Source organism: Seriola aureovittata, chromosome 18 (assembly GCF_021018895.1).
Source record: "Seriola aureovittata isolate HTS-2021-v1 ecotype China chromosome 18, ASM2101889v1, whole genome shotgun sequence".
Classification (NCBI taxonomy): Eukaryota; Metazoa; Chordata; class Actinopteri; order Carangiformes; family Carangidae; genus Seriola; species Seriola aureovittata.
Window position 1 is genome coordinate 9,651,921 of NC_079381.1, and position 17,884 is coordinate 9,669,804.

A 17,884-nucleotide genomic window follows, 5' to 3' on the forward strand; every position below is an offset into this window, starting at 1 on the left:
ATGCAGATGTGGGCAAGAGAGCAGGGAAGGAAAGCTGGTAATTAATTTGTCTTGCTCGCTTTTGAGGCGCTCACCTTGCAGAAACATTGGTGGTAAAGTTGGCACAGTTATTGGCGTACATCAGCTTTGTGGTTCCAGTGATGTCCTCCCACTGAGCTGGTGCTGTTCCACCTGTGACACAACAACCACACTGTGCCATTCATGTCCCGATAAACATATTAAGGCATCTGTTAGATGCCTAAATACACACTTTTACAGCACATTTTATGTTATATACAGTACACTATACATCCAAAAAAATTCAAACCAGCACAAAAAGTCATTACATTACACAGAAAGTGGGCAAAATTCTTGCTTATTTGGTCCTCTTCAAAGTGGATCATACCAATGACACTGCAGAGAAGGCGCAAGCTGGTGGTATCACCCTCCCCAGCATCCCGAGGACTCTCTCTCCAGGATGGTGGCAATGGGATGCGCAATCCGATTGGACGGTGGAATTTGCGTCGGCGTGGTTCGATGGTAACCACTGGGCTGAAGGTCGCCTGGTTACCAAGCTGTCGAGTCAGCAGTTCATCAGGAATTGGCTGCGCCTAAAGTGGAAGTGGTGAGGGAAGAGGTTGTTGAGCAGGAAGATGCCAAAAACACAGAATAAAGGATACGGAGTTGAACAGAAGGCTGGGGGATAAATATGTGAAAGCTAAACTCAAGCACAAGCACAGTGGAAGCTGAGGTAAGTATCAGTGATTCAAAAGGGTAGGACATAGACAGGAAACGGGAACAAGGAGAGGAGCAAGGAGAACAGGCCAAGTGCAGTAGACTCAAACATCAAACTCACAGCCATACTCACACATGCAACCAATTCATATTTCACACCTGACCCAAGTCAGATCAGTGCATCAGCTCTGTCAGTGTGGCTCACAACTTAAATCAGGGAACTGAGGAGTGATGAATGGCTGGATAAAAGGAAAACATAAACAGAGCAGCATAAGCATAAAGCAAAACTTGTACCCATGCAGTTTCCTTCAGTAACATCAGTGCCATGACAAATCAGTGCTTTGACAGACAACGTAAACAATGTACACTCAAGTGACCAAAAACACTGAAATGTGGAACCTATAATTTGTCATAATCTCTCTGTCATGGAAAACAAAACCAAGTGGAGGTGTTGTGTGTCGAGGTTTCAGCATGCGTGTTTGCCAAGTTCCCATATGTGTGTCTGTGGAGGTCTGGATGAGTGACAGCCACACATTCGCCAAAAGCTCCTGTTTGGCAGGGCAGACACCACGTGTTGCAAATGCTAATTTAGAAACACTGCAGTACGCCATGACAGGCTGAGGCAATCCTCAGGTCAAGTTGCCTTGTTTTTGGCAACAGTATATGCAGGGTTGTTTATATTGTAACATTATATCAAACACAATTTTAAAGGTGCGAAAACCCATTTTCTCAATAAACTTCTTACTGTCAGTGACGGGCTCCTACACAAACACACAAGCTTCTGCCAAAGTTAAAGGTGGTTTTCACATAAGAGATTTCAGCGCTCCAATTCCTTTCCCTGTTTTCCTTGCTTTTATTTTGAAGTTTCGTTTGAAACTTCAAGTGTCCTTTGAAGTGGGTGGAGCTCTGTTGGAAATAGTGATGTAACACATTGAAATTCATGGAAATCAATGACTAAAAGGAAAGCAAGGCAGAAAAATTATTTTTTTCATTAAAAAAAAAGAAAAACGTGTAAACAATTTGCACTAAATGGGCAAATATATGGACACTGAACCAAAAAAAAACTTGAAAGGCGCAGAGGTGGATTTGTTGCTTGTCCTAGATGCAGCAACTCCACAATTCATGAGTTTCCTTAAACATAATCATCAGAATAATCATCTTTCTGCAGTCAGCAGACAAGTCCTATGTATTACAGCTCATTTGCCAACAGAACATCAACTTCAGGCTGTGAAATCTGTGAGATCTCAACTCATAGCGATTGCAGCACAAACAAAAAATGCTACAGGTAAGTACGTTGGCATAGACCAGTGAGTCACACACTGAAAGTCAGCTGTTCTATAATTCAAACATCTGTCCATTTATAAAAAAAACACCAGATTGCAAAATAACAAACACCCAGGCAATTATGAAAGGTGTGGATCTGCATAGAGTCACGCGCTTCCCTCTCCTCTCTGTTTTCTTAATTAATTCCTGCTCTCTCATATCCTTCCCCCTCTACTGTATTTGCACTATAATTTCAACTCCTCTTCTTACCTGCAGTCCCAGTCTCACTCTTTTGGTGACGGCTGTCTCAGGGAAGATGGCCTCCACATGGGGCACCAGCTTACTGGTCAGCCTGCCACCCTCCGGACCGATCAGATCACTCTCCTGCTGAATACGGGAGACCACGGCAAAGTAGAGGGGGAAGTCGGTGGAGATGATCCGGCGGATTCTCTTCTTCTCCAGCTCCTCTTGACTCTCCAGGTCTACAGATGGTGAGGAGTGAACAAGAAGGAAGAGAAAGAGAGAACAGAAATACAAAATGAAACACAGAGGGAACAATAAAGAGAAGGTGGATAAATGTTAGACTGCAGGTCTAGCAAATATTCGCAGCTTAATTTAGGCACAGGTGAGTCATAAAATCATCACTGTACAATTACAGGTGTCCAGATGAGAGAAAGTGTACTTCTGCTCATACAAGTTTCCTATAAAAAAAAAAGTCTCACCTCCATGTGCCCTTGTTCTGCAACTCCACAGCCATATATCAAGACTACGACTGACTTATCTGCAACCGTACAAGGTTTCACTGAGAATGACATCCATTACCATCACACTGACCTTCATCCATGCCATTCAGAATAGTTTCTAACACTTCGTCGCCATAGCGATTGCGATGTTCCTTCCAGACGGAGCCATTTTCACTGCGGAGGACCACAAGCTCTCGGTCCCCCCGGCCCAGTGAGGCAAAGTGTGGGATTTCCACGATTACTGGCCTGTGGAAGAAACGACAACGTGCATAAAAAAATCTGGGTCTGATTCTGTTTTCAAGCTTATACTGCATCATTAATAATTTGAAATAATTTAAATAAGAAAATAAACAGAATTACAAAATGTATTTTGTGACATAAAAAAAGATTTTTAGCCTAAAACAATAATATCCAATTTTGTTTTGTTCTGTTATTGTTAAAATAAAATACACCACAATTTACAGTGTGTCCATGAGATGTATAGATGTATTAATGTCCACTAGATGGCACAGTAACCATGACATAATTCATGTATAAAAAAGTACAATGGATTCTTTAAAATAATTTTATAAAGTTTTAAATTTCATTTAAAGAAAATGCAACACTTTGCCATGCTTGACAGGTTATTATTACATGCACATGTTTTGAAGCTGGCCAAATACAGTAAATAAACCCACTGCAAAGTTGACTCACCCAAGGAACTGCATACTGGACGGCCCTAGAGAGATGATGCGGCTAGCAAGCCCCTCCCCCTCCACCAGTGGAGGAGGCGTGGTCAGTTTCTGAGGTTTGACCAGTCGGCAGGTAATGCGCGTTGGTGCAGCGCAGGTTCGAGGAGGAATGATGACCCGCAGCCCGTGGTGTCTGCTGCCTCGCATGGAGCCTCCACGAGCATCCACCATGAAACTCACCAGGAAGCTGAGGGGTCATACAGTGACATTGTGATTTCATGACAAGCTCAGCTCACTTAATCAGCTCTATGATCAAGGTGCATTTAGCATTCACTAACACAGGAACATAAAACTAAACAACTAATGCTTAACTTTCCTGTGTGAAACTCCTCCCACTGAATGAGACAGAAAAGGATTATCAATTTGCATATTTTCTTTTGAAGTGTTTTGAATTGATCCAATCTTTTACTTTGCAGAGCAATTCATTTTGTTGGTGCCCTTTTCACTTGATTGTCTCAGTATGGCAGGGGAGGACAAGCCATCTGGAGTGGCCACTAAGTGCAGCAAAAATGACATGAAAAAGACCCATGCTGTTTGACGTATGGGTGTGTGTGTGTGTGTGTGTGTGTGTGTGTGTGTGTGTGTGTGTGTGTGTGTGTATCTGTCTGGCAGGGTGACTCTTTTCCTCTCATGAGTTCATCTTTCCCCCTCACACACCCTCACTTTATATTCTGCTTTTCAAATCCTGACTCATTGTGCTCTGCATAAATTATGACTAAGCAGACTTCATAAATGATCATCATTATGCATTAGCCTTATGGAGCTTGTAATAAATACCTTAATTACAGTTTTATGTATTCACAATATAAACAAAGTGTAACAGGCAACAGCCAAAACAGTTTACGATCCTCAACATGCATCATTTATGTATCGTCCAATTTACAATGTTCAAATTGAATAAAAACATTCCTATAGCTGTAGTCATTTTTTGACTTTTGACAGAGTCTGTGAGACATCTGTGGTTCAGCCTTGGTCACTGATCATCATCACTGATGTTCTAGCATCACTGATGAGGGATGTTGTAACATCAATGAGGACCAGTGATCAGAAAAGATGAAGGATGATTCTGCAGCATTAACTGTGCTTCTTTAATTGTGGGGTTTTGATTTGCCTTCCCCTCTTAGATAAATGTGTTTTTTTTGCTATGAATTGTCGGTCATACTAACATGGTCATTATTATTTGATCAAAACAAGACTTTCCAAGATTACACAAATGATACATTCTATACATGTGAGCCTAAATCTTTAACGCATTTTCTCATATTTTAACCAATTATTCCATCTCCAGTACGAAGCTGTAGTTTGTAATACTGGTAATCTGACTGAGTCTGCCACTTTATGATGATAAGCCTGACAAGCAGTATGGATGAATAACAGAATTCAACATGAATAAAATCAAAAACGAGCATTAACATGCAGCCAAATGTTTTTATTAGCTTACCCCGTGTGAATAGGGCTGGCCACAGGGCTGACATTGTCTGAAGTCTCCGTAGCAGGACTGCTCGGGATAAGAGAGTCTTCATCATATTCCTTTGGCAGGGGGATGGGGGTGTGCTGAGGTCAGAAGGGAGAAAAAAGAAAGGCAGTGAAAAATTGAGAGGCAGTAAAATAACCATGACCGAAAAGATTAAGACAGAGAAAAGCGAGAGGGAATGACAGAGAAGAGACAGACAGAGAAGAGAGAGGAGTAGGTGATAAAAAAAAATACAGCACCGTGAAATGAGTGCAAGAAAAGAGAGATAATGATAGACGGAAACAGGCAGAGAGTGAAACAGGACACAATGTAGTAGGAGACAGGGAGAAAATCAGAAACCAAAAGAAGAGATAAAAATAAATATCAGAACACTTTTTGATATTGGAAGTACTTGACTTTGACAAATGAATATCTGTGTTCAGTAGGATAAAATAACACATGCTTACAAAATGCAATGCCTGCTCTAAACGTCATGAGTTAAGCCTACCTGATCCAGCAGAACTGTCTCTGGGGACACACAAGGGATCCTGGGAATTGCAGGAGAATAGGGCCTGTGGCAGAGGAAGTGACAATAATATAAAACAAGAGACTATGACTTGCTATTATTCTGTGACAGAAATTTTGGAATCATTTTATCTCATGCTGCTGCTTCTAATAATTTAAGTCAAAGATAAATTATCTATGCCAGTCATTCAGTGTCTCAAACAATCCCATTTTATGATAAAAGCTGTAATATGACTTACGTGGTACCCATGCCACCCTCAAAGTCTCTTAGAGTCTTCTTAGGGGAGAGGAAGTCATCGTCCTGGTCCTTGAAGTCATCAAGCTTTAAGTAGCGTGCTCCATCCATCCCGAGCAACTCGTCTCCTGTGGGCAAAATAAAGAGGTCAGGAACATGGAGGAGGAGGAAAGGTGGAAAACGAAGACTGGCAAAGGACAGGTTGCAAAGAGCACATAAAGAATTAAGAGAGAAAAGGACGAGACCAGGGGAATACAGGGCAAAATGATGCTGAGCTCAGCTCTCAGGTTCTTCCACTCAGTCGTAAAATCTAAATTTCTTAATCTGATCTGCCAATGGAATCCATTTTTCCTCAATGCATTTGACTTGTTTTTTATGAGTGACAGTATCTTGAACAGCGGCTGACCTCTCCACTTCATTCAAAATAATGTCACTTAATTCAATTCTTCATGGGTGGATATACTAATTGTTACATCACCATACATCCCATCCCTTCACCTTCATGAAACCACAGAAAAAAATGGCCACAAAGCGATTTCAGATATATTTAGTCCAAGCAATGGAGTCAGACCAACAACAAGTAGAGCCAATGGAAACCAAAGAAGTGAAAGAAGAGGATCGGTAAGACAGTGAGTATTAACAGAGTTTAGGACACTGCATGGACGGCAAACTGCAAGGCACCTGGTGACAGCTTTTTTAGTGAGCATGCCCATTAAAGATGAAATCACATGTGGTGATGGTTGTTTCTGTGTGGGAGAAAATACCTCAATTATTAAGGAGGAATGATAGTGAAATAATAATCATAACAACATTAGTAAACTATGAACCACTTCAAACAACTGAGCTGTTTACAGACGATTAAACATGAATTACTACAAGCGGTACAGGTAAACAAAAAATGGTAATGAAGGAAAAAGCAACAGAATTAAACAAGTAACACAAACAAAACAGATTAAAGATGAAGCTTGCATGTAAAAATGCTCAAAATGTGTTAAAAATTACAGGGATTTGATTTAACTCTGAATTTCTTCAAAGCAGAAGGACAACTGCATAAACAGCAACTGTGTGTTTTCTTTAGAGAAGCATGTCACAGCTGGGGCACAGCATGTGTGTAATCATCTTATTGTTCAATTAAGCTGTAAAAGGCAGGAGTAACTTCAATGCTGAATTGGAAGGAAGCCGTTTGACTTTTAAATGCAGAAATACTGGAATTCTGTCAATAATGACCATGAACAAATGTGCATTGAACACTGGTAAAAGGAGGATGTCGTGACTACATGCTGATGAAAAACTGAAATTTTTAAAATAAATCTCTGAGCACGAGGAGGAGGAGAAGAGAATAAAGATAGAGACGATAAAGATAGAGACAAGCAAACAGGGCTGGAGTTGAGAGCAGACTCAGAAGAACTGATTAGAAAGACAATTAGTGACGCACGGAGAAAATGAGAGAGTACAATTGCAATGAAGGCACAAGTTCACTAATCACCGGACCGGACAAGGTAGAGATACAGACACAATCCTACCTAACGTTAGCTGGGCAACCCCTACAAAACAAATGGAAAAGGGCGTTATACACAGTCATATTTACATATTTGAATTCATAGTGGTACTTCGATATGTCAGTGTACCTCCCAAACAGTCTTCTTCTACCAAAATAGTCAGAGCTGAAAATGAATTATAAAGGCTGTAATGTTGATGTGTTTAAAATAATGAAATCAGATAGCCTACCTTCATCCTCGGAGACATCTAATATCTCATCCACTGTCTCAGGAAAACTCATTCGATGCTTCTCTGTAGTGATCTGTGAAGAGCAGGAGGAGGTTGCAAGAGAGAGTTATGGCAGGGACAGAGGAAGGAGCGAGACAGAGAAGAAAGAAAGGAGAACAGGTGAGGGAGCTGAACCTGATCAAGACAAGGAAATTATTTTATTGAACATATGAGTCATGGTGTGTTGAGGCCACTTCTTTGCGTATTGGTGTAACCATGTGAACCACGCATGATGAGTTGCTCACCGCGGAGACGGACTCCTCTGTAACCAGCTTCAGCACATCAATGACGGAGATGTAACCAAGCCGCTTTGCAATGCCCAGGGGAGATGTCCCATTCTATACAGAGAAAGATGAGAAACATCACACACACAGGCACATGCACACACACACACACACACACACACACACACACACACACACACACACACACACAAAATATTTCCATTGGGTTTTTTTCTCCGTTTACAATAAAAACTTAACACCATTTCGTTCCTTCAGTAGAAAGTATTTGATAATAAAGTATGCTTTCACAGCACCTTATTATTATTTTTACATATAATGTCATAATGTGATAAACTTTTAAAATGTAAGAATAAAGGCACAAAGTGAATGAACATATAGCACATTAAATCAAAATGCAAATGAATGTAGATATGGTGTACATACCTAGTTTTTAATGGGAAAACATTGCTATACAGGAGAAACTGATGTTCACACACAAAGTAACTGTAAACCTACAGATTGAAGGAAAATATATATCCAGTACTTATTTAAGACAGAAATTGTCCACCAGGACAACAGTTAACCAGTAACTGTTTTATTAAATTCCATTGAGCCATTTGAATCATGTCAAGTGTGATAGGAGAGATCAGAGAGTAGGTATAATTTTAGAGGGACGCCTTCAAAGACGTCTGTGCTTATTTGTTTCCAGGTTATCTATTTATGTTTCTCCAGAGATATCACTGTGCTGGTCAGTGGGAGCGCCCAGTAATAAGAGGAAGGCTATAACAGTATAAAAGGGTATTCCTAAAAGTGCCTCACCGAAGTAATCTCGTTGGGCTGGGCTCCGTGTTTCAACAACAGGGTGACAATATCAGTATGGCCCTGCTGAGCTGCCTGGTGTAGAGGGGTGTAGCCCATCTGGGGAAATAAAGAGGGAGGATGGTCAGACAAAACAAAAAAACACAAAGACAGCAGTTTCCATTTATGATTTTGGCACCGAATGCTAATACCAGTGTTGCTCCAGCCAATCTGCTCATACTGGTTAACTAATTGCTGGTGGTTAAACAAACAAGTAAACAGAAACACACAGCTAGTCAAAACGCCCATATGGAGTACAAGTCATATACAGTTATATATGTAGTATAAGTGAGATAGAGATAGGTTACCCTCGTCTTGCTGTTAACATGAGCCTGCTGCTGCAGAAGGAACTTCACCATCTTGATGTTGCCATAGTGACAGGCCACATGAAGGGGGGTGTAGCCCATCTGAGACGAGGAGAGAGAGACAGCTGGTTGTTGTTTAGTAGCTTCATTGATGCCTCCTAATAGGCAGTTCAGATCTTGTAAAAACATGTGTAAACTCAAACAAACAAGAGCATTCACAAGTGTATTAGGGTGGCAAATATTTAATGTATTTTATATTCATTTTTAACGTCTTAAAAATGTATTGTCTGATGTGGAAAGCCACACGTAAATTAAATATTCACAGTCATTAATTTGTTTATTTAAGAAGTTCTATTTCAACTTCTCTATTCACTGCTGGATTTCCATGTCAAAATACTTGAGGTCTGCCCAGATCCTTCAACTAATTTCTCATTTCTGTCTTGCTCCAGACTAAAACTTACAACATTGTTTCCATCAGCAAAGCAGAATATTCTAATTCAGTGACATCTTTTAACTACATCATGTTGTTTCCCACGGGCGATGGTATAACTTACTCGTGAAGCGGCGTAAACAGAGGCTCCTTGTTTGACCAATGTGTCAGCGATGCCCACATGACCCTCCTGAGCCACAAGATGTAGAGGGGTCAGCCCATTCTGAAAGACAGAAGGAATCCACAGGAGGGATGAGCAATATCTTTTCATTGAAGACTATTTTAAAGGTATTTCTATTTTTGCCCGTGTTTGGATCTATTCTGATATAATACCTTGTTTCCCAGATTTACGTTGGCCTGTTTAGAGATGAGCAGAGCTACAATGTCAGGCCGTCCCTCCTGTGAAGCCAGGTGTAGGGGCGTGATGCCTTGCAGGGACTCGGCATTGGGTGAAGCCCCATTCTGCAGCAGACAACTGGCCACCTCCATCTGGTTCTGCTTGGCTGCTATGTGCAGGGGAGTGTAGCCATTCTGCAGAGAGAAACAAGGACAAACAGACACAAACAAGAACAATCATCTCCTTTCTTAACATTCTTCTTGTCTAATTTTAGATTAAAACTCGAGTGCTGATGTGAGAGAGTGCTTCGGAATACAAAGATTGTCATTTGAATTACTGTAAGCTTAAGCACCACATACTCAAATGGCCTGTTTTGGTATTTGTGTCAGCGATGGGTTGGCATGCTGTGTTGGCCTGCCTGTGTCAGTACGTGCACACACATATGTGAGCATCTTACTCGAGCAGTGCTGTGTGCAGATCCTCCCTTGCTGACCAGAAGTCTAACAACATCCAGGTTGTTGTGATGGACGGCCACATGAAGGGGTGTCAGACCATTCTGTTAAACACACACACACACACACACACACACACACACACACACACACGTATGTGCACATGTATAAGCACATACAAAACACACACACACACACACACACACACACACACACACACACAGAAACATATATATATGAAACACATACCATGATAATCTATCATTCAGCTGATATCCTAAAAGCATCTGTATGAGCTCAAACTTTCTGGCTGAATTTCTCTTCACAACCTTGTAGAGTGCGCCTCATTTGTTTGTGTGTACATCAGGGATCTGAACTACAGAGAGCACAGATTGTCTCACCTTCCCAGCTGCGTTAGGGTTGGCTCCTCTCTCCAGAAGTAGCTCTGCTACATCCACCTTTCCATATTTAGAGGCCACATGGAGGGGAGTGAAGCCTTTCTGCTCAAAGTCAAGAAACACATACAGATACATACATTTATTTTCATTTTTCTTTATTCTCATATGGTTTAGAAGCCGAACATATACTAGTACCTAACAGCAATAAAACCTATCTAACTCTACCTTTGTCATCTTGATTTGCTGTGCTCCAGCATCCAATAATATTCGAATGGTGTGGACGTGTCCTTCACGTGCAGCGATGTGTAAGGGTGTGTGGCCTGCAGTTGTAGCTGAGTCGGGGTTGGCCTTGTGCTCAAGGAGCAGCTTGACAAGCTCCTTGTGGCCCATACGGGCTGCACAGTGTAGAGGTGTCTGATCGTCCTGGACACAGACAGAAAGGAGAAACTGGTCAGTTTAAGTTTGAAACAGGAAAAGTGACATCATTAAGTTGTGGGTAAAATAACCAGGAAACCAGTTATCCCTAAACAACCTGCCATTGATGTATGCTAACTTGATTCTGTGCTTGAGGTGGGCTTTATGTTACTTTTATAAACAGCTTGTTTCAGGTTGTGATGACTTAAGAAAGACTGCACAGCTCATACCTTAGCCCTGGCATCCACTTGTGCTGCGTTCTGCAGCAGGAACTGAGCAACTTCACAGTGTCCTGCTCTGGAGGCCATGTGGAGGGGAGTCTCCACTTTCTGGTGGGTAAACATAGACAACAGATTTTAAATTCATTCATCCATAACTGTATGTTATACAGCATCAAGGAATTTTTTGGTTGTCCACAAGCACTGTTATTCTTACATGTAAAGAAAAATGTAATTCATTTATTATCAGTTTTAGAACTTTTCGACCAAGGTGAAATATTGTTTTTTGATTGAAAATCCACCATTAAATCCACCATCTTCATATGAGGGTCCGTAGTTCAGATCAGTCTATTAATTTCAGTAATCCAGAAATAATTAAAGCTCATTCTGCAATATCATTTTTAACAGCACTGACTTTCTGTGGTGGTGAAAAAGAAACTCGAAGAATCTATGGCTAATTGTTGAATTTATGACCCACAAAATTAATCTTCTCCTGTAATTAATTATTGAACTCTGTGGAATTTGCTCTTTTTTAAAAACGTGAACAGAGAGAGAGAACTTTCTGTAACACATCTTTAACGTGAATAATTTAGACAGTTAATTCACTCAACTGGCAAAGTTGGAAAGTGATTAAAAAGAAATAAAATGGACTTCAGTTCTGGGGAAGATAAAGGGGTTCTCACCACATTGGAAGCATTAGGTGAAGCCCCTCTTTGGAGCAGGTTCTTCACTATGTTCAGATGGCCCATGAACGATGCTACATGAAGAGGAGTGAGACCAGACTACAGACACAAAAGCAGACAGAGAGGAGCATCAGGGCTCAATATGAATGCATTACAGAGACATCAAGTGACCTTCAAGTTCATTAGCCACATCTGACTGACTGGCAATCAATCAAACAGCCAGTTTTGAAACTTTAGGACAGATGACACTGATATCTGACAGGGGACGTGGGAATTTAAAAATACAGCACCATGCATGTCCTGCCATTGCTTGACCTTAAACGCAGATATAAGAAGAAAGCCACAAAACACTAAGACGAGGAATGCTTTGAATGCCACTTGAAATGTAAATGCTTCTTTACATCAGAACAGTGGGTATTTTTTCATCTTCAGAGTCTGTGATTTGTGGTCACATTGTCTCACCTCTGTGACAGCTTCTAAGGAAGCAGAGTGCTTAAGCAGCAGGTCCATGGACCGCATGTGGTTCTTCTTGCAAGCAATATGGAGAGGGGTGAAGCCATTCTGGAGACACAGAGGAAATAGTTCACAACCAGACTGCACTGTACAGCCCAGAAGCCTTTTGATGAAAAGACTAAAGGTCACAAGTCTGTCATATACTAAAGATTGTGAATATATTTTAATTGTTCACAAAATACTTTTTTTTTTAAATTTAGCTTTTTAACATTTTACAGGGGCTTATTCATTTCACCATCGTCTCTGTACAGTGGTGGTGATAAAAAATGAGTTATATGTAAATTTGTACTGTAACCCTGGACTATGAAAGTCTAAGCAAGTCTCAATAATCAGTTTAGCGTCTTTAAAACACTGAGGACATTCAAAGCGCTTTATATATAAATTACTGCTCAAACCTTTTCAGTTTTCATGCAATCTAAAGTAGAAGTTAGTCACCAGAGCGCGTGCATTGGCTTTGGCCCCCTTGTCTAGTAGGACTTTGGCCATGCGATGGTGACCACAGTGGGCTGCTACATGAAGAGGGGTTAAATGGTCCAGTGTGATATCATCAATTTCAGCGTTGTATTGCAATAGCTGCCTGACACAGTCCATGTGATCCCCCTGAGCTGCCATGTGGATGGGAGACAGACCATTCTGTTGGAGACAAAGAATAGGACGTACAGGGAGGAAGATAAAGCGGAGAAGGAATGAAAAAGAGAAGGGGGAGATAGATTTGTCACTGTCATCAAAATAAAGTCCTGTGCATGTATCGTGCTGTATGTAGCACTTTGCCAATAAGATACAGTTTCTTATCTTCAGGAAGGCAGAGTCTGAGTCCTTAGAGGGGATATAATCAATCCATGGCCAATGAGGCACAGTTTTAAAATGTTCAGTAACAGACCAATGTGTCAGGCATTTTGATTTTAGCTAATTAGCCACAGTTGGATTAAAGTGTATATATGTGTCTTAATTTTCTGATGGCTTTGGGAACATCATTAGAAATATTAATTGAATTCACATAACTCAAATCCCAAAGAAAAAAAGCAGTAAAAAAACCCAGATGGTCACTGCTGATTAGAAAGCTCCCAATAAATACTAAAAGACAGTCAAAGTGACTGCAGTATTAAGTCATCTACCTTAGTTTTAGCCTGGATGGGAGCACCGTGTTCCAGCAGGATCTCAATAATGCGAACATGACCATTCCTGGCTGCACAGTGGAGAGGAGTCAGCTCATCCTGTGAAGAGATGAAGAGGCAGAGTGACTGGTAAAAGTGTTAAATGACAAAAGAGACAGGGAAGAGAACATCAGCAGGGAGGATAACAGATGGGGGAAACAGATACTGAGAAGGCATTAAGCATGCACGCGTGAGAGAATATTATCCAATACCTTGGTTTTGGCATCAATCTGTGCTCCTCTGTCCAGCAGTAGTCTGACCATCATCACATTGCCCCTCCTGGAGGCTATATGAAGGGGCGTGATGCCATTCTAGAGAAGCAGAAACAAGAAAGTAGGCTACTTCTTGAAACAAGTCTTCAGATTACTTGAAATGATGACAAAAGTATGATGGAGCTTTTTTCAGTACAGGGAAAATGTAACTGTTGATATTCCCCTATCCTCTTTTATATTATTCTTCTCTCCACACACAAATTATTCCTTTAAAAGGTGCCATGTTTGATCCTGCAGCTGAGACAGACTGACCTTGGGTGTGAAGTTTACATTGGCTCCTCTGTTCAGCAGCAGCTGGGCTACGCTCATATTCTCATAGTGGGCTGCAATATGGAGAGGTGTGAATCCAGTCTACAGAGAAAGACACAAAATGGGAGAGTGACAGAACAAGAGAGTGAATACAGATAATTTAAGTAAAACATTCAACCGGTTCACACAAAAGTGAGCGCACACCTTGCTGAGTACATCAGGATTAGGATCGTTCTGTAGGAGTACCGCGGCGGTGCGTGTGTCATCGTTTCGTGCAGCGATGTGCAGCGCGGGGAGGCGGACCTTGCCCTTGGTGCCATAGTTGATGAGCAGCGCCACAACGTTTTCGTGGCCCTGCTGGAGGGCTACGGCCAGGGGGGTGAAGCCATCCTGAGAAGGGAGAGGAGGAGTGAAAGAAAGATTGAAAAATGGTGGAAGGGCAAGAACAGTGTACAAAGGGAGAAAGAGGCAAGAATGATAGAGGAATGGAGAGGAGGGAGCGAAAAGGGAGAACGAGAATATGAAACCATGCTGAATTCTTTTGTGTCAATCAGAAAATTATATTTACTTCTTTTTGTGAAATAAGATTTTAGGACTCTGTGGTAGACAACCAGTTCCGACCCAACCCCACCATTGTGACCTGTTTCACAATGTGTGATAGCACACGGACACCATTGATGTTTAAGGATCTAACTACTAATCATTAGTACGGCTGATCAGGGCAACCTCAGACAAACTCACAATCAAACATGCCACTTGGGGCGTCGTGTAGCGTAGTGGTCTAAGCAGGCGCCCCGTAGTTGGCCCCGGTTCGAATCCCGCATCGGACGGCCTTTCGCTGCATGTCATTCCCCCTCTCTGCCTCCCCGTTTCCTGTCTCTCTCCACTATACTATCAAATAAAGGCATAAAAAGCCCAAAAAAATATACTTAAAAAACAAAAAAAAAAAAACATGCCACTTGAAGAGACAGACATGTACCTCAGTTGGGAGACTCTGATTGGCACCGTTCTCAAGCAGGAACTTGACCACCTCTAAGTGATTCTCCTGTGCTGCCATGTAGAGAGGACTGAAGCCTTTCTGCTAGGGCACAAATACATGTATAGTTACAAACACACAAACACACCTTAACATAGTCCTCAACCCACATTACAAGAGGTGCTGTCAGAAAATATATACACACACACAAACACCCACACACATCTACATACATACATGGATTTGAGACTCAGCTGATATGGGGAAATAAATAACTTACAAGGACACACAGACATACAGTACACACTCATCCTTATAGATACTGTATGTAAATATATGGATAACTCTTTACCAGGTGTGTTACATAAACAAGCGCAAAAATACACAAACATACACACAGACTGGGCCCACTCGCTCACACACTCTGAGTGAGTGTTATCACAGCTCGCGGTGACTCACATGTGACTGGGCATTAACGTTGGCACCATAGTTGACAAGCTCAGCCACCACTTTCTCCTGCCCTGCCAGCGCTGCAATATGGAGAGCAGTGTTCCCTTTCTGGAGGTCACAAACACACACACACACACACACACACACACACACAAAAAGAGAGAAGAAAATAGAGTGAATGAAAGGGAAATGATTGCAACCTAATGGCCTAGATCTCTACACTGAGAACTTGACACTGAAATACATCCAGTGTATTGTATTCAGCCACTGTGATAAATAAAACAGTGATGATGAAAGCAGCACAGTTTTATTCATATTTACATTTTAGTTCATTTAGAAGCAAAATGCCTACACTGTGAATATTAAAACTGTTAAGTAGACTGAATGTTGATTGATTTAGTAAAAAGCCAGGGGTATAAATCAGCTTTTGGCTCAAAAAGGTGTTGGGAAAGTGTAACAGTTAAAGTGTTTTATTCTTTTCAGTTAATGAAATACTACTTTAGCAAACAGGCAGACAGAGAGAACAATGTACCTTGGTGGTGGCTTCCAGCTCAATGCCAGAGTGTAGTAGCTCCAGGACCATTTTGACGTGACCTTCTTTAGAGGCCAGGTGTAACCCGTTGAGACCGTTCTTAGGGAGAAAACAGAGTCATTTAGTCACATTAGAAATAGAAGGAACATGAACATATACATATTATATATATATTTATACATAAACATGGAATTATCTTTGTCTTAAAGCTTCAGTAATGGTATAGTAATCCTGCTAATCAGGATTATTATAATCACACTCTACATTAACTGAAAACTGATACCACATCTCTCAGGGAAACTTAATGAGTTAAGTTGCGCCCTTGTGTGTTAGTGTAATACGCTGAGTAACACATTCTACATTCCTAAATCACTTAATGGAGCAGATCTGTGCAAAGGCCTCTCAGAAGTCTCTATAGATCCATGCCAAGGCGATCCCTAGTCACCTCTGTCCTTGTCCTCTCTCCTTGGCCTTGATCAATGTGGTCTCGGCCACAACCGTTAACATAGAAGTATCTCATGATCTGTCAGAATTGCCAAATTTTGCCATCAGTGCGGTGTTGTGTGTTTGACTTCTGCAGCTGAACATCATCAAACTCCCAAGTTCATATTCCATCTGTTTTAAATGCATTACTGATGGAACTTACAGTCTCATGGGCCTGTGAGCAGAGCCACAAATGCCCATTTTCTCCAGCTGCGCAGAACATCACTTGTCTGGTTACACTTTCACTAAAAATAACTGATAAATCAACAGCGACAGCAGGAGGACTCAGTTCTGACAAACTGAACAACCAGAAGAGACTGACGAGTAAGAAGCAGAGCAGGGGGTGCTGGAAGACAACTGTTATATCCCAGTCATCTGTTTATCTGTCTGATTGTTTCTCCGGCTGGCTTCATATTGTGAAGTCTGAGGTGCAAATTGCCTGCTGTAACCAATCTGGCCACTAGGAGTCTCTATGATCCACGCTGCTCTCAGGCTTCCCATCATACTGCAGTGTCACTCAATTCAAATGGGTAACACAACCTCTCTGGGAGCATGCGCAGAGTGATGGGAAACACACTCTGTATCAGTGGAAATGAAACACCCTGTTAAACACACACAACATGTGTGGACATCTACAGAAGCAGATACATAGTGATTTTCAGTTTTGTTTTTAACACAAAAATTGCACCACCCATTCACACTCCTCAAACACCTACATCTGTGAAGTATATGCACGCATAGTCCCAGAGGCAAGAGCACGACAATGGTGAGTAGTCAGACACTTTAATAAATATAGGTAAAGAGAGTATATGTGTGTGTGTGTGTGTTTGTGTGGTGTGTTTGAGAGAGAGAGAGTGAGAGAGAGAGAGAAAGAGAGCACTAACAAGAGCCTGCAGGATTTCAGCTATAGCAAGGACAGGTTATTGCTGCAGAATCCCATACATCACACATAAAAATACCATCTCTGCCCTTGCCTCAGTCCACAGTAAAAATCCATTAATATAACAGTAAAATAAAATAAAAATAAGCAGGAAAGAAAGAAAGACTTGCAAAAGGAAATATAGGGAGATTTTTGTATTGGAAAATCAAATTTAGGGCCTTTAGAATTACGTTTGATCTCATGATTGTGGGTATGAAATGCAAATATTGTAAATCCTATCCATACTCATTATTTAGTTGATTACAATCTTAATACACAGATGTTAACGACCCTTGAGAATTGTGCAAAATGCACATTTCCTTTCATTTCAGTAGTCATCAGTCTTCCCTATCTTATCTTCTGTGTGTATGTGTGTGTGTGTGTGTGTGTGTTGCTTGTATATTTAGTACAACACACACTGAGGGAGCTGGGCGTTCATCCTTAATGCCCAGACTTCCATCTCACTGGCAGTGTTTGGTCTGAGTGTAAAAGCACTTGCCCCCTTCGTTTACCAAACAGCACTCCCACCTTCCTTAACACTACAACATAGTGACGAGTGAATGAGTCCAAACCACATTCACATTCA

General features: G+C 41.3%; 1 protein-coding gene across 1 annotated transcript in view; it reads right to left on the reverse strand.

Annotated features, from left to right (window-relative positions):
• ank1b (ankyrin 1, erythrocytic b) overlaps positions 1-17,884 on the reverse strand; it is a 72,261-nt gene that overhangs the window by 19,239 nt on the left and 35,138 nt on the right. Inside the window, exons 4-32 of the mRNA XM_056404195.1 lie at positions 15,897-15,995; positions 15,374-15,472; positions 14,918-15,016; positions 14,143-14,328; positions 13,942-14,040; positions 13,630-13,728; positions 13,379-13,477; positions 12,699-12,896; positions 12,213-12,311; positions 11,751-11,849; positions 11,080-11,178; positions 10,661-10,858; positions 10,439-10,537; positions 10,043-10,141; positions 9,582-9,779; positions 9,373-9,471; positions 8,822-8,920; positions 8,475-8,573; positions 7,677-7,769; positions 7,393-7,465; positions 7,188-7,208; positions 5,669-5,792; positions 5,413-5,476; positions 4,893-5,005; positions 3,414-3,638; positions 2,812-2,966; positions 2,248-2,459; positions 386-590; positions 75-171 (exon numbers count right to left, since the gene is read on the reverse strand). Coding sequence (XP_056260170.1) covers positions 75-171; positions 386-590; positions 2,248-2,459; positions 2,812-2,966; positions 3,414-3,638; positions 4,893-5,005; positions 5,413-5,476; positions 5,669-5,792; positions 7,188-7,208; positions 7,393-7,465; positions 7,677-7,769; positions 8,475-8,573; positions 8,822-8,920; positions 9,373-9,471; positions 9,582-9,779; positions 10,043-10,141; positions 10,439-10,537; positions 10,661-10,858; positions 11,080-11,178; positions 11,751-11,849; positions 12,213-12,311; positions 12,699-12,896; positions 13,379-13,477; positions 13,630-13,728; positions 13,942-14,040; positions 14,143-14,328; positions 14,918-15,016; positions 15,374-15,472; positions 15,897-15,995 — 3,548 coding nt within the window. The remainder of the gene's footprint in view (positions 1-74; positions 172-385; positions 591-2,247; positions 2,460-2,811; positions 2,967-3,413; positions 3,639-4,892; positions 5,006-5,412; positions 5,477-5,668; positions 5,793-7,187; positions 7,209-7,392; positions 7,466-7,676; positions 7,770-8,474; positions 8,574-8,821; positions 8,921-9,372; positions 9,472-9,581; positions 9,780-10,042; positions 10,142-10,438; positions 10,538-10,660; positions 10,859-11,079; positions 11,179-11,750; positions 11,850-12,212; positions 12,312-12,698; positions 12,897-13,378; positions 13,478-13,629; positions 13,729-13,941; positions 14,041-14,142; positions 14,329-14,917; positions 15,017-15,373; positions 15,473-15,896; positions 15,996-17,884) is intronic.